The sequence below is a fragment of the Pteropus vampyrus genome, unplaced genomic scaffold, assembly GCF_000151845.1.
Source record: "Pteropus vampyrus isolate Shadow unplaced genomic scaffold, Pvam_2.0 Scaffold1, whole genome shotgun sequence".
In the NCBI taxonomy this organism is placed as follows: domain Eukaryota; kingdom Metazoa; phylum Chordata; class Mammalia; order Chiroptera; family Pteropodidae; genus Pteropus; species Pteropus vampyrus.
Genome location: NW_011888782.1, coordinates 42,013,614 through 42,029,991, shown reverse-complemented (window position 1 = coordinate 42,029,991; position 16,378 = coordinate 42,013,614). Strand labels below are relative to the sequence as shown.

General features: G+C 33.3%; 1 protein-coding gene across 3 annotated transcripts in view; it reads left to right on the top strand.

Moving 5' to 3' along the window:
• Positions 1-16,378, top strand: part of TBC1D23 (TBC1 domain family member 23) — a 48,736-nt gene that overhangs the window by 24,549 nt on the left and 7,809 nt on the right. For 2 of the 3 annotated variants that reach the window (XM_011354458.2, XM_023527525.1), the window contains 6 exons: positions 2,396-2,488; positions 4,532-4,702; positions 6,662-6,704; positions 8,550-8,659; positions 13,221-13,360; positions 14,676-14,720. In XM_011354458.2, the coding sequence (XP_011352760.1) occupies positions 2,396-2,488; positions 4,532-4,702; positions 6,662-6,704; positions 8,550-8,659; positions 13,221-13,360; positions 14,676-14,720 (602 nt within the window). The remainder of the gene's footprint in view (positions 1-2,395; positions 2,489-4,531; positions 4,703-6,661; positions 6,705-8,549; positions 8,660-13,220; positions 13,361-14,675; positions 14,721-16,378) is intronic. The other variant, XM_011354468.2, reaches the window with a different exon arrangement.

Sequence of the window (16,378 nt, the reverse complement as noted above, 5' to 3'; positions counted from 1 at the left end):
TGCTTTTAAATATTTTTTCTTTGTAGTTAACCTTTGGCATTTTAATTATCATGTGTCTTGGTGTGGCCTCTTTGGATCCCTGATTTTGGGAATTCTCTGAGCTTCCTGAGGTTTTATGTCCATTTCCTTCATCTGGTTAGGAAAGTTTTCCATCATTATTTCTTCAAATAGCTGTTTAGCATCTTGATTTTCTTCACGTACGCCGATCACATGGATATTTGGACCCTTAATAGTGTCCCATATGCTCCTTAAATTATTTTTATAGTCTTGGCATCTTATCTCTTGCCATTCTGATTGCATGTTCTTGGCTTTCTCATCCTCTAGATAGGGCATTTGATCCTTTTCTTTATTCACTCTGTTTATTCCTTTGTTTATTTCATCTAATATACTTCTCATCCCAGATAATGTGTTCTTCATTTCAGACTGGTTCCCTTTTATAATTTCCATTTCCATTTTTATATTTTTGTTAAATCTCTTCGTTGAAGTTCTCACTGAATTTAACCAAAAGTTCATTGAGCATCTTTATAACCAGTGTTTTGAACTCTGCATGTTAGATTACTTGACTCCATTATATCTGGATTTCTGTTCTAGTCTCTCATATGGTTTCTGTTCCTTTGTCTTCCCATTTTGGCTGCCTTTCCATGTCTGTTTATATGTACTAAGCAAAGCTCCTAAGTCTCCCGGACTTACTAGTGTGGATTTGTGTAGTAGGTGTCCAGAGGCACAGTCCTGAGAGGGGTCAGCTGCAGGCCAAATTTAGCTCAAGCCACCTGTTAAGATTCAGCAAGCAATCCACAGTTGTTGTTATAGTTGCCTCAAAAGGCCACACCAGAAACCGAGGCCAGCTGCCTCTAGGTGCTGCTCAGCAAGGAGCACCTGACTCACTGAGGATATATCTGGATGTAGCTTAGGTGGGGCCACGAGTTGGGGGAGGTGGGGTTTCAGGGAATCCTCTGGGTGGAGCAACCTGTATTATCCAATCTGATGACCTCACGGCAACGGCAGTGCTGTGTCTGCGCACTGGGAGGGAGGAGGGCTCAACAGGGAACAATGGATACCGCCGGCACTTCTGTACTGAGCAAGTCTCCCCTTGGCCCTCACTCCGACAATGTCTCCCTGTAAGTCCCTGGTGCCCCTGTGCATAGCCCATCGGGCACTGGTGCTCAGAGTGAGCAGGTCTGTCACCGCGAAAATCCACTCACAGACGTGGCCCCTTTAAGAGGCGTGTGCCGTTGTTGCAGCCTCCATCTCACTCAGCTGCTCAAGACCAGGCAGCCCCACGTCCTCACCCTGTCCTACCTTCTGCCGTTGCAGAGTGCTTTCTTGGATTTCTCCCTAGTTGTATGGCTTGTTCATCAAGATCTCAGGCGATTTTTCCTTGCTGCTGCTCCTGGTTTCCATCACAACTTTGATTTGGTCGCTAGAGGAATGAACAGAGCCTCTATCATCTACGTCATTTTGGTTCCCAGCAATTATTTTTGATGCCCGTTTTTGTGAATTGTTAAATCTGTTTTCATGTTTTAACAAAGCAACAAAATGTTGTATTAAGTACTTAAAAGGGTGAATTTAGCATTTAACAGTTACATTCTGGGTAATTATACAACTAATTGAATTATATGGTTTAATGCCATAAAGCATATAACAAAAAAGAATTGAAGATATGTAACATAATATTCTGTCCATTGCTGTCTTCATGAAAATTAATGAGCCAGTTTTTTAAATATATATTCTTTATTACTAGTATCGCGTCATTTAACTGTGTGTATGTGTGTGTATTTGGAAGGTGGGATGTATTTCCAAGAAGTAGGGAAAAGGAATGGGCCTGGAAAGATACCTTTTACAGTACATCTTTTTAAAACAAGCATTTCATGTATTTTTCTTATTAGAACTATTTAAAAACACGAAAATGTATAATCCAGTTTAATAAGACTCGTGAACTTCCTCAGTTCCAACTGGCATTGCAGAAACTCACCTGACCCAAAACATTTAATTCTTACGTGAATTGTTGTAGATGTGCAGAAATAAGAATTGTATCTATGTCTATGTTTTTAACTATATGGGTTTTTAAAATGTATTTAACATAATACACATTAAAAAATTAAATTCTGATATACTGTAATTAGTTTTATAGTTCAAACTGACATTCTCCTACGTATTTTAAGATTTTTTGGTCAAGAACAGTATATATAAAATGTTTTCACTTTTAAAATCAATAAAATTATTTAAGATCTTGAGGTTATGTTCTTGCATCTATACTGATTGGATCCTCCTGGTTCTTTGTGAGATCTATTTTTTAATAAACTTGTTCCCCCTCCTTTGGTTAATTGTTAATATTTTATTGTGTAAAATGTGACCCTTGTGGCAAATTTCAGTATGTCACATGTTTCTCTCTTAGGAAGGAGTCCGGTTCTTTGTGGTGGATTGCCGTCCTGCAGAACAGTATAATGCTGGGCATTTATCAACTGCTTTTCACTTAGATTCAGATCTGGTTAGTATAAGTGCTGATTAAAATTTTTTTTAAACAAAAGAGAAGAAATCATTTTTTTTCTTTAGCCCATAAATATACATGTACCTGATTAAGGATGTCTGTCTTTCTGCTTAAGGAGGCAGTTTCTGCCCTTATGACAAAAGTGTTGCTCTCAAGTTATCGTTTCACCCAGGACACCCTTTTGGCATCATAAAGGGTAGATGAAAAACAATTATGGCTTACTATTGCTTACCTTTGTTATGTCAGTAAATTCTAAACTTCTTAGTACAAGCTAGCTGATGTAGCACTTAGCATAGTGCCTTGCACCTAGTAAGTACTCTATAAATATTAGCGCTTATATAATTGGGTAATCCAAAAGTTTTTTACGTTAAGCCTTTTTTTTCATCATGAGTACTTATGTATATAATAAACTAATATTTAGTAAGGGTAGTATCTGGCCTGTGGTGCTGAGTTGTTAAGATTGCTATCCTCGGGCCACTTTAATTGAAGAAGTGGATGAAGTAAATAATTAAAAACTGTCAGAGATATTTAGAGCAGTTGTTAGAACTAGGACTGACATCATTTAAGCCACTCCAGAGTTAGTAGAGCCTCAGGGATGGAGAAGACAGAAAGAAGAGTAACTTCTTTTGCTGACCATGCCCTCTTCCCATCTTGTCTGAAGAAGTTGACGCTGAGGGTGAAAGGGCACGTAGAAGGGCCTAGGTAGTGTTGAGAGGAGACTCATGGAATATGGAGGTAAAACAACCCAGAGAGTTTGGGGCACTGTAGTTGGAGAAGGCAGCCCTAGCTTGTTTGCATCCCGAAAGTGAATTCTGTGCCTTTTTCTTAATTCATCCAGGAAGACTTAGATGGTCCTCCTTTTATGCTTATTTTAAAAATTTACTTAAGTGATTCATGAATACTTGAATTAAAAAATCAGAGACTCTCCAGAGTTAACTGCTATTAACAGCTTGTTTAATCTTTCAGACCTTTAATATATATTTACATATTTCTTGTTCACTTTTTTCACTTGCTTTTTTTCACTCGTCAGTTCACTTGTTTTTTCACTTAAGTACATTCTCTTTAATGGCTGTACAGTGGTTTATGGTATAGATATACCATAATTTATAAGTTGATTGATGTACATTTGGATTGTTTAGTTTTCTTATAATAAACAATGCTATAGTTAACATCCTTACACATACATTGTGAACCCATGCAAATATTTCTGTAAAATAGCCTCCTAAAAATAGAATTGTTGGTTTGAGGGGTGTGGGTATATAAAATGTTACTAGAGACTGTCATATTGCCCTTTAAAAAGGCTGAACCAGTTTACACTTTACAGCTGTAATGCGAATGGTTGTTTCATACCATCAGCATTATTAGGAATCACCAATTTTTTATTTTATAAGAATGGGGGATAATTACTAGTGATGTTGAGCATCGTTTTGTAAGTGTGCTGTTTGTTTGTTTGTTTGTTTGTTTGTTTGTTTTACAACTCGCTTCAGTGGTTTGTCCATTTTCCTGTTGGGTTTTCACTGTGCTTTTTTTAGGTAGCCCCAGTATAGCAGTTTTAACAAATTTTTGTAGTTACTGGCTTACTTGTTTCCTTGAGGGTAAGAAATTTTCTCATCCTTTTATCTAGAGTAGTGCTGATAAATTAAAGGCTTCTGCTATTTCTTACTGTCTAAGGAATATATGGTTTGCCATATATGTTGAAATAAGAAATAAAGCTTGTTTTTTGCTGCATTGTTTTTAGTCATGGACCTTTTTACTCAGTGTTAAACTTTTCTTGTCTTGATACCTGAAGATACCACACTTATTGTTTAAGAAATAAATAATAACCACAGATTTTTTTCTGGCTTTAAATTACAGTGTCAACTCTTGTTTTAATGTATTATAGGTATATTTATACATCTTTTTTCTTATCAGATTTTTTTTATAAGAGCCTTTTTTGTTTTCATAGTGGCTATTAAAATTTTTTTCTGAAAAAATATTTCAGATTTTGCAAATGTTCGTGAAACGCAGGCTTGGCACTTTTTTAATTTTTAAAAAATTGTCTAGATGCTTCAGAATCCATCCGAATTTGCACAGTCAGTAAAATCCTTGCTGGAAGCACAGAAGCAGTCCATTGAGTCTGGCTCCATTGCTGGTGGGGAGCACCTCTGTTTCATGGGCAGTGGCAGAGAAGAAGAAGACATGTATATGAACATGGTCCTGGCACACTTTTTACAGGTATGCTGACAGATTATTTTAATTTTGCTTTGTTACTGCTGTCACTTTTAAGAAATTCTCATAGATACTTTTGTGTTCTTAATCTACATTGTCAAATTTATCTTTATTTTTTTCTTTGTTGATTTTGTGTCTTGTCAAGAAAGGTCTTCTCCCCCAGATTTTTATTGCATGCTTACTTGTTTTCTTTGTTGTTGTTTGTTTTTTATGATTAAGTCTTGAACCATTTGGAATGTTTTTGTAAGACATGAGGCAGGAATCAAAAAACTTTTTCCAGATAGCTGACCAATTGTGCTATCAATTTGAAACACCACCTTTTTAATATACTGAATTCCTCTATGCACCAGCATCTATTTCTAGATTATTCTGTTGCATTGATTTCATGCTTATTTATGCCCTAGTACCTTTTTCAAGAGCTGTATAATTCATTTTAATATCTTCACTTTGAAATTGAATAAATATATGACACATACCCACCTTTTTTGTGCATGTTGTCTTCAGTACAGCTCATCTGTATTCGTAATTTTATGCAATCTGTTCCTCTCCCTTCTCTACAAAGCCTCACTCACTGATGGCTTTTAATTTATAAAAATAGTTGTTTATTAGGTATTCTTTGGTAGTTTATACATTAAAGTTCTCATTTTATATGACCCTGAACTATGGAATCAGGAAGACAGTAGCCATGGTGTTGCACAAATTATTCAAGTTGGGTCCATTTATATTCATGTTTTATTTTACTGGGACACTGGGTTGAGAAAATTAGTATAAAAGACAGAATTCTTGAAAGACAAAATGAGAGAAGGAATGAAATATATGAACGAGGGATTGTAAAATAATTTTATATCTTATTAAAGATTTTAAAAACATACAGAATAGAAAGGGACTCAAATTTATTTTACTTATAAATTTACTTGAGCTATTCTAAAAATGTTCTGGTATAAACTATATTGTGAGGGTTTTCAGATGGCAAGAATGTAGACTACTATGAACTTTTTGTAATTCAAGTTCTTGATTTTTAGAAAAATTTTCCCAATTTTTATCATGGAAAATTTCAAACAAATTTAAAAATAGGGAGACTTGAATCCTATAAACTTTATAAAGACAATCACTTTATCATTATTAAACTCTATTATAAAAAAATCTAGTGTTCAAAGGTTTTCCTCGGATCCAAACAAGGCATTGTACTTGGTTGGTATATTTTTAGTCTTTTTTAATTTATAGATTTATAGGTTCTCTTTCCTCACTTTTTTTCCTTGCATGTGTTTGTTGGAAAATACTTTGTCTTATGGAGTTACCCACATTCTGGATTTTGCTGATTGCATTCTTATGGTTTCATTTATCAGGGTCTGTCCCTGGTGTTTCCTATAAACTGATAATTAAATTAGATGTTGAGACTTGATCAGATTATTTTTGGGAGAAATAGGAGGTCTTGGGTGGTGTGTATGTCCATCAGGAGGAAAATACGGCTCAGATATCTCATTTTTGTGTCTGTTTTTTTTCTTGTTTATCATTGCTTAGATCCATTAATTTTTAGTAGTTTGTAAAATGGTAACATTCTGTCATTTCTTCATAGTTAGCTATAATATTCTCTGTTATATTTCCTTTTTATTAAGGATATAAAATATTTTGAAAACTTTTAAGAACCACTCTAATTACATCCCCAAATACAATTTAACTGATTTCGATTTGACTCTTTATTGCACTATTGGAACTATAATGTAAATAAAATTAGTCTTGTTAACAGCCACAAAGTTGTTCCCTTCTCCCACCCAAGCACCAGACATTACAATATGCAAGTAAAGATATATACCTCTCTGTGCCAAAATCCAAAATGTCAAAGAAAGGAAAAAGTCCAGAAATTTAACATGTAACCTTTTATTACATTGTCAGTGTTCATAGAATTATCAGAAGTTTTAATTAAATTGCACTTTAGAATAATTTAAGTTTTATTTTCCATTACAGAAAAATAAAGAATATGTGAGCATTGCTAGTGGAGGCTTTATGGGTAAGATTTTAATTTATTAATCCCTTTCTCTCTACTTTTCAGAGGAAATTACATTATCAGAGCTGATTTGTAGTGACCAAATTAGTTAATGGGTATACTATCTCTTCAGTCATTCAGTATTTTCAGAAATGCCAAGGCCAGCAGGACATATAGACAAACATAATAAGCAATTGAAATGAGTGAAGACTGCCTAAATAGATATTTAATTAGATCGTATTTGCTTAATGGAAGACTGCATAAATAGATATTTAATTAGATTGTATTTGCAAAAAATATTTTTGTAAAGATGCATGAAAAACTGCCCATATGATTTGTCTCTATAGAAGAGGAATAGATAGGACTGGGAAACAAATGAGAGGACTACTTTTCACTGTATACCCTTCCTACTTTTGCTGTTTTTGTTCTGTTTTATTTTTTAACTACTTGAAGGTATTAGTTGCTAAAAATATGTTGGCTCAGTGGGATAAAACAAATAAAGCTGATGTTTTCAAATCTGCAGACTAATATCTGCTAAACCAGGATAGTAAAGTAATTGACAAAATATCTGCAGGCAAATATTTGAGAACTTATAAACAATTAGGTCAGAGTAATAAGATTTACAAAACAGTTTTTATTTCTTACAAAAGATGTTATTTAAGGAGACAAATTTGCAACAAGTAGATAAGTCCTGGAGTACTAATGTACAGTATAGTTAATATAGACAGTGATATTATATTATAATCATCAAAGTTGCAGAAGAGACCAGATCTTAATTATTCCCACCACGAAAAAGAAATGGTAATTATGTGATGTGAGATGATATAAGTACTATCTTAACAGTGGTAATTTGTATTACAATATATAAATGTATCAAATCAACATGTATACTTTAAATTTATACAATGTTATATGTCAAATATATTTCAATTAAAATATAAAAGTCTTGTCTCAGGAAAAGGGATATAAAAATACTGACCTGGAAATACTGGGAAAATTAATAATAAAACCAAATTAATATTTGTTTAAGGTAGTAGAATCTCGATCTGGAATCGTGGGAGTCTTATAAGAATTTAGTTCTGACCTAATCTTCTTAAGTTATAATTTAGAAGTTTTGGTAGATAAAGACCTATTTCCTCTTGGTCTTTGTTGATATCAGCAAGGATTATGATTATCTCCTGTATATCATGGCCTGGTAATTAACTACCTTTGAGGCTCACTCACACAGTGATCTACCAAAGGGATTATTTTAATAAGTAGTGTTAAGCTAGTATAGGCTCACTGTTATTAACTAAACTTGGTTGTTAAGCTTGTTCTCTAAAGTGTCTGAAAAACATTCTTTTATAATATAGTCTAGGTTTTAGAAATGTTTTTTCTAAACTGTAAATTATTCTTTATTTTTCAAGAATAACCTCTCTTTCCATAGCAGTCAGTGCCTAAGATTGCTTCTTTATTATGGCAAAGATTAGTTGATGTCTCCTTATGATTAAACAAAAGCCACCATAGGTTTTCTTTTAATCTTTTATGTCATAAAAATGTTGCTGAGACCATGTATTAATACTCGAAAGATTACCTTCCAAAGAGGAAAATGTCAAGCCTATATATACACTAGTTGTCACCCTTAGGGTCAATTAAGAAAAGTCATATGTGTACAGAGGACTTTAGGAGGAAGGAGTAGAGGGAGAAGAAGGCCTTCTATAGCTTGGAGTCCTTTACTCCTTTTCAAAGGTGCAGAAAGAAATACCTCTGATTATGTCTATGGATCCTTTTTCATTCAGCTATGACATATTTATTATACTTCTCTGGTAATCTTTCCAAAGGGGTTGATATGTCATATTTTGGGGGTTTTTTTTTCTTATTTTTCTTAAGCACTGCAGCAGCACTTGGCAGACATTAATGTGGATGGACCAGAAAATGGATATGGCCATTGGATTGCTAGTACCTCAGGCTCAAGGAGCAGTATCAATTCTTCTGTTGATGTAAGTGTCTGTGTCAAATATATCACCAGATTCAGATAGGTGCCCAGAAAAGGTGATTAATTACTAAATCCCCACCATATCAAACAGAGTCAAAATATTTCCAACATAATACAGTGAGGAGTCATATTTAATGAAATGGTGAAGCAGGCCTACACAGCCAAACTAGTCAGGAGTTCTGGAGGTTCACCTGCTGAATTCAGATGTTTCCTTGTCCAGCTGCAGTTTGGTATCACCTAGTGACAGATTTTTTGCTCCAGCTTAAATATCAGTGGAGATCATTCTGAGTTGTATGATTAGCTGGCTCATTGAAGTAAGCTGGTTCTAGGAATTTCCCAGTTAGTTTAGGCCAGGATAATACTGAGGTGTATGGTCCCATCTCTTGCCTACAGTATTCCTCCCCACCACAAACTTACATGATTAAAACTTTAGTCCACCCATATATGAGAATGGGCCAGGCAGGAGAAGACAGGAACTGATTGCCAATCCCATTATATTTAATTTTTACTTATCGAGATGTGCATTACTGCAGGATTTTGCTATCGTAGATAATTCCATTTTTTTGTTCTACTTTGGAAATATTTGGGCAATAAGTCTTTTGTACTTTTTCAGTATTTCATGTCAGTTGAGTTAGATGTCATTAAATCATTTTCTTAACAAGTAACAGTTCTGATCTACCTAATGATTATTTTTTAAAACAGAAATAGAAGGGAAATACAGTACAGAGTCATGGTTTCTAGCTTGAGCTTATGGGTCTGACATACCGGGGTGTTCAGGTTTTATCTTTATGACTTATTTTCTTTATGATCTTCAGTAAGATCCTTTCAGCCCTGGTTTCTTCATCCATGCAATACAGATGGTAGTAACAGAACGTTCCTCACAAGGATGACATGAAAATTAAATGTGCAAATGAATGTGAAGTGTAAAACCTATCACTTACGTATTTAATAGTAGTAATAAAATTAGAATTCATTAGATATATTAATTAAGGTTTATCTTCAGCCATGTAAGTCAGAGCAAATTATTGTCAAATTATCAGGAGATAAGACTTCTCTGAGAGTTAAGTTTTCAACTTGATCCTCTAGGTATATAAGAGTTCTTCTCGTGTGGTCACCATTTATTTAATAAACATATGCCGTTTTCATTTTTAATAACTAAATAGTATACCATTACATGGTTATAATTTATTGTTAGTCCTCTATCGTTCAATCTTTACATTGTTTCAAATCTTTTTGTTATAAACACTATTACAATTAACTTTTATAGTAATGTATTTGCATATGTCATGATTTAGTTCTAGAGGTAGAATAACTGATCAAAAGATTACTTATCAATATCCTTAGAATTCTGCATTATCAAATTACCCTTCAAAAAAACATAATTCTGATTTATATTCCCACCCACAACATTGGATATTCTGTTAAAAGTTTTTATCTTCAAATTTGAAAAACATTGATTGACACTGGAAAAGAAATTGTCTTAAAGATGGGTTATATTCAAAAGTGCCAAAGAATTTCTAGTTAGTATAATTTGGTTTTGAACTTGGATATGGAAATAGAAGCATTTTTTTTTTTTTTTGGTGGTGTTTAGTTAATGCCTTATTTCTCTTAGAAATAAAAACAACATGTGTTTGTTGTAGCATCATATGTAAATATGAAAAGTATAAAAACAAAATTACCTGTAATCCTAGGAGAGATAACAGCTATTTATATTTTGAAATATTGCCTTCAAATCTTTTTTAATGCATGTGTATTTTAGTATTTTATTTTAAATGTAGTGATCAGAATGTATACATAATTTTATTTTCTGCCTTTTTACTGAAATTATGAGCATTTTTTAGCATTTTAAAATGCTTTTTTAAATTTTCTTTTTTTTTTTTTACATCTGTATAATTTTCCATCAAATAGTACCTAAATCCTAGGGCACTTTCTGAGCAGATCGTTCCCTTATCTCTCTCTCTCCTGGGCTTCTCTGTTCCCTGAGACACAACAATATTGAAGTTAGGCCAATTAATAACCTTAAGTATTCAAGTGAAAGGAAGAGTCTCTCACTTTGAATCAAAAGCTAGGAATGATTAAGCTTATTGAGGAAGATATGTCAAAAGCCAAGATAGACTGAAACTCTTGGGCCAGTTAGCCGAGTTGTGAATACAAAGGAAAAGTTCTTGAAGAAAAAAGTACTGTTCCAGTGAACACACAAATGATAAGAAAGTGAAACAGCCTTATGGACAAAGTTTTAGGGATCTGAATAGAAAATCATATCAGCCATAACATTCCTTTAAGTCAAAGCCTAATCCAGAGCAAGGCCCTAACTCTCTTCAATTCTCTGAAGTCTGATAGAGATGAGAAAACCGCAGAAGAAAAGTTTGAAGCTAGCAGAGGCTGGTTCATGAGATTTAAGGAAAAAAGCTGTTCCAATAACAAGTGCAAGGTGAAGCAGCAAGTGCTTATGTAGAAGCTGCAGCAAGTTACCCAGTACATAAAGCTAAAATAATTAATGAAGGCTACCCTAAACAACAGATTGTCAATGTAGATGAAATAGTCTTATATTAGAAAAAGAGGCCATCCATTACTGTCATAACTAGAGAGGAGAGAAGTCAGTGCGTGGCTTCAAAGCTTCAAAGGACAGGCTAACTCTTTTGTTGCGGGCTAATGCAGCTATTGACTTTAAGTTGAAGGCAGGGCTTGTTTATCATTCCGAAAATCCTAGGGCATTAAAGAATTAGCTAAATCTATTCTGCCAGTGCTCTCTAAATGGAAGAACAAAGCCTGAATGACAGCACATCTGTGTACAACAGGCTTTACTAAATATTTTAAGTTCATTGTTGAGACCTGCTCAGGAAAAGATTCCTTTCAAAATATTACTGCTCTTTGACAATACACCTGGTCACACAAGAGCTTTAGTGGGATGTACAATGAGATTTCATGTTTTCATGTCAGCTAACACAACATCCATCCTGTAGCCCATGGATTAAGGACTAATTTTGACTTTCAAGTCTTTTTATTTAAGAAATACATTTCATAAGGCTGTGGCTGCCATAGATAGTGATTCCTCTAATGGATCTGGAGAAAGTAATTTGAAAACCTTCTGGAAAGGAGTCACTATTCTAGTGCTATCAAGAACTTTGTGATTCATGGGAAAAGGTCAAAATATCAACAGTAACAGGAGTTTGGAAGAAGTTGATTCCAGCCCTCGTGGATGACTTCTAGAGAGTCAAGACTTCAATAGAGGAAGTAACTTCAGATGTGGTGGTAATAGCAAGAGAACTAGAATTAAAAATGAAGCTTGAAGATAGAACTGAATTGCTGCAATCTCATAAAACTAATGAATGAGGAGTTGCTTCTTATGAATGAGCAAAGAAAGTGATGGAATCTACTCCTGGTGAAGATGCTCTGAAGATTGTTGAAATGACAACAAAGGATTTAGAATAGTACAATAAACTTAGCTGATGGATAGGGTGTGAGAAGACTGACTCCAATTTTGAATTAAATTCAGTGGGTAAAATGCTTTCAAATTGCATTGCATGCTATGGAGAAATTGTTTGTGAAAAGAAAACTCAATCGATGTGGCAAACTTCATTGTTTTAAGAAATTGCCAGTCACCCCAACCTTCATCAACTACCATCCTGATCAGTCAGCAGCCATCAACATCAGATAGGCAAGACTTTCCACTAGTCAAAAAGATTATGACTCAATGAAGAGTCATATGTTAGTTAGCATGTTTTAGCAATGTTTTTTAATTGAGGTATGTACATTTTTTTAGACATAATGGCTATTGCATACTTAGTAGACTACAGCACAGTATAAATATAACTTTTATATGTACTGGGAAACAAACAAATGTGTGTTACTCGCTTTACTGCAATATTCATTTTATTGCAGTGGTCTGGAACTGAACCTAAAATACTTCCAAGGTATGCTTGTTGTATATTTTTGCTTATTTTTAGACACTAATCTGAGTTAAGAAAAGGACAATAACTTTATTGCTTATTGAGTAAGGAAGATAATTTCAGACTCCACACATTTATATGTGTAACATATATATCCTCATTTTTTATTTTTGCTTTCCATTCCTGAAATAGTTTCACCTAGTATATCAGTCTGCTAGGGATGTCATAACAAAATATGATTGACTGTGTGGCTTAAACAACAGAAATTTATTTTTTTATCGTTCAGGAGACTAGAGGTCCAGGATCAAAGTGTTGGCAAGTTTGATTTCTCCTGAGGCCTCTCTTTTGGCTTGCAGGTGCTGCCTTCTTGCCGCATCTGCACCTGGCCTTTTTTCTGTGCAGGTGCCATCTGTGATGTCTCCCCCTCTTATAAGGACAGTAGTCAGATGGGATTAGGGCCCACCCATATGATCTCATTTAAACTTAATTGTCTCTTTAAAGGACATACAGTCACTTTCTGAGGTGGACTGGGAATTAGGACTTGAACATATAAATTTAGGGGAGAGGGAGGCACACAATTCAGTCCATAACATCTAGATAACCTTTAAGCAGTAGTATGTCTGCTGATCATTTGGAGAGCATTTCTTTATTAAGTTTCTTTTTTTTTTTTTTCAGGGTGAATCTTCTAATGGCTCAAATGATAGAGGAATGAAATCACTAGTAAATAAAATGACTATTGCTCTGAAGACAAAATCTGTTAATGTTAGGGAAAAAGTTATCAGTTTTATTGAGAATACATCAACTCCTGTGGACCGGTGAGTTGCTTATGTTAAATTGTTTGGTATGAATTTATGATGAGTAGTTAAAACTAAAGAAAAATATCTTAGAGTAAGTATCAGTTGAATTGAATGTGTCCTAGAAAAGGATCATAAAGTATATTTTTTATTAGATGGTTCCAGTTTTCATTATAATTGCAGAGATGTCTTTTATTGCTGTGAAATTGCCTATACATTGTTTTCTTTCCGCCTATTGCTCAGAATAACATATAAATAATGATTTTGTCACTTCATGCCATTCATTATAAAAATATTTAAATGCCATTATTTGTATTACACTTCATATGGTAGCTATTTCCCACGTGTCAGATGGGTGAGAATCATCTAAATGCAGTAATCTCATTGCAGGAACTCCTTCTGCTACAGGAATTTAAAACTTAGAAAATTTGGTCATACGAAATAAAGTAGAAACCCATTTTCTTAAGTTTAAGGTTTCAGATCTTCATAGAATTTTGTTCACAGACTGCTGTTTTCCCATGAATTACAAATGAAGGACACAGCTAACAAATAAAAAGCAAGTTTAAGAATATCTGTTGTATTGTTTTTTACTGGAACTGTCAGTGCACAATATATTTTTTTCATACATCAGTCTAATTGATCTTTCTTGTTCCTAGAATTCAAAGCTAACTTAATAATTCAGTGCAGAATTTGTGTCTAAGCAAGCCTGCTCTTGGAAATGTGTTATAGTATTTAATTTCACTCTCATGTCTTACAGTTTCCTAGAAAAGTTGAAATGTTTGACTTTAAGAACTGAATGTCAGGAATTTACTATTTCTTTTTTTTTAGTACATATACATATAGTACAGTACATTTTTTTTCCTGTTTAGTGAATAGTAAAGAGAATAGATTATTTTCACTAATCTAAAAAATTGTATCTTGTTTAAAATAGTCAACTGATAAATAATATTAAAGTATTTTATGAAGGCTGATTTATCTTTGCTCATTAAAATATGTCTGCTCTCAAAAGTCTAGCCTTTTTACTTTTAGTACATTCTGAATTAGGGTACTATTATTGCTACATCTTGTAGCATGAACATTTAAATTTTTATTTTTAAGTACATTAATTTTATTTTAAAATGAACTAGTGATAACTAAATTGAAAAGACTATTGTCTGTTAGAGTCACTTGAAACTAGCTTTTACAAATTTTTTCTTTGTACTTGGGGCGATAAAAACATTTTCTTTGTAATACACACTCTGGATTTTAAAAAGCTGATTATACTATGTTTTTGTTTTAGAGCTGTTATGTTTTTTTATAATCATTTTGTTCTGTCCTCTGCCTCAATTTGCTATAGAATGTCTTTCAATCTTCCTTGGCCAGACAGAACATGTACAGAGCGGTAAGCCAATGAGTAGAGCAGCTTTGATGGACCATCTTTTTCCTTTAGCATGCTTCATAGTGTCTGTAAGCCTCATGCTGTCTTGGCTAAAATTTCATGTAGCTGTTACAAAGGCTAAACTTTTCTCATTCTGCTTTAGGAGTATGTGATGCTGATCTTTTTCTGTTGTTGTGTGGTTTTTTTTTTGTTTTTTGTTTTGCTTTGATCATTAATTTTTTTTCTTGCATGTTTCTTTATATCTCCTATTCCTCAGTTGAAAATCAAGTACATTCAAACCCAAGAATTTCATAAAACCTGCAGCTTTTATTTTGCGACAGAGGAAGGTGAAACAAAGTAAATATATAGTCTCAGAGTTAGCAGGGTATTAGCTTTGGCGATCATTTGCTTCTGTCTCCTGCTAGAACAGTAGAGAAAATTATAGCAACTGAAAAAAGGCACAGTTCTTGGATCAGAATTTTAATTCATGTACAGTATGTAATTTTATAATGTCTTCAGATTTTTTCTTAATAAGATATGTGTATTTAAGTTGGTGAGTTAATATATAAATTGGTTCCAAAGAACAGCAGTTCTAAAGTTCTACTTTTGGCTTTCATTGAAAGAAATTAGGTCATAGTGGACATATTAATGTATAATCCCTCTCTTTTCTGCCCCAGTGTGATGGGGTGGGTCCTAATCATTAGATTCCATAAGTTTGAAAGGATCTTCAATTAAGATGAACAAAAGGACTTTACCTACTTAATACTTCTGTATGGCTTTACAGTTTTTACATTCAAAGTTTCTGCAATTTAAATTAGAATATCAATTATAGCACAATACCTATGGCCATTTTAAAAGAAAATCTAGTTACACTCTAAATGTAAGTTAAGCTTTGGAATAATGGACTTGTCTTTTTCTCAGGTCATTTGAATATTTTCAGCATTTTAAAAAGCAACTGTTTACTCTCAACTTACTGATCAGAGTTTTTATTTGCTGTGACTCTTCCTGCACAATGCCAATTATAGGATTCTAGTATAATTTTTTCTAAGACTATTTTAAAGGAAATTACATCTTTTAAAATGATATTCTGTGAATCATCTTTCTGCTTTCTCTTGTAATAGGACCATTGAATTAGTCTAATTTAATTTCCAATTTTTCTCCCCAATTTTTAATTTTTTAAAAATTTAAATTATCTTCTCTGGTCCTCAGACAGATATTTCTGTCTATTTTGAGAATAGAATTTAGTGGAATATTAGGAGGAATTGGGTTTCTTTCTGAGCTTAGTAAATTAAAATGTGGTCAAACTATTTTGTAGATGTTTCTGTTATTACTTTGTCTAAAAAAGTATAGATGTACTGCTTTTTAAAAAAAAGTCCAGCCATTGAATTTCATTACATGTTAACCAGTCTTTTAAGAACTATCTCAATAATCTTTATCAATCTTGTTTATAAAAACTACATTGTAGTATAAATCTAGATTAAGAATGAATAGCTTGTTTCTTTTTGATTTGTCTCCTTTTTCATACTCAGTTTCTGGTTCAGACATTTACTATAAACATTGTCTTTTTATGTTATAAACATTATCTTTTTATGTTATAGCAGGCAGTTAAATTATGCTTTTATATCAGGAGAGAACCAGTAAATTAATCTCATATAATTTTGTAACCTAGATGGCACTAAAGT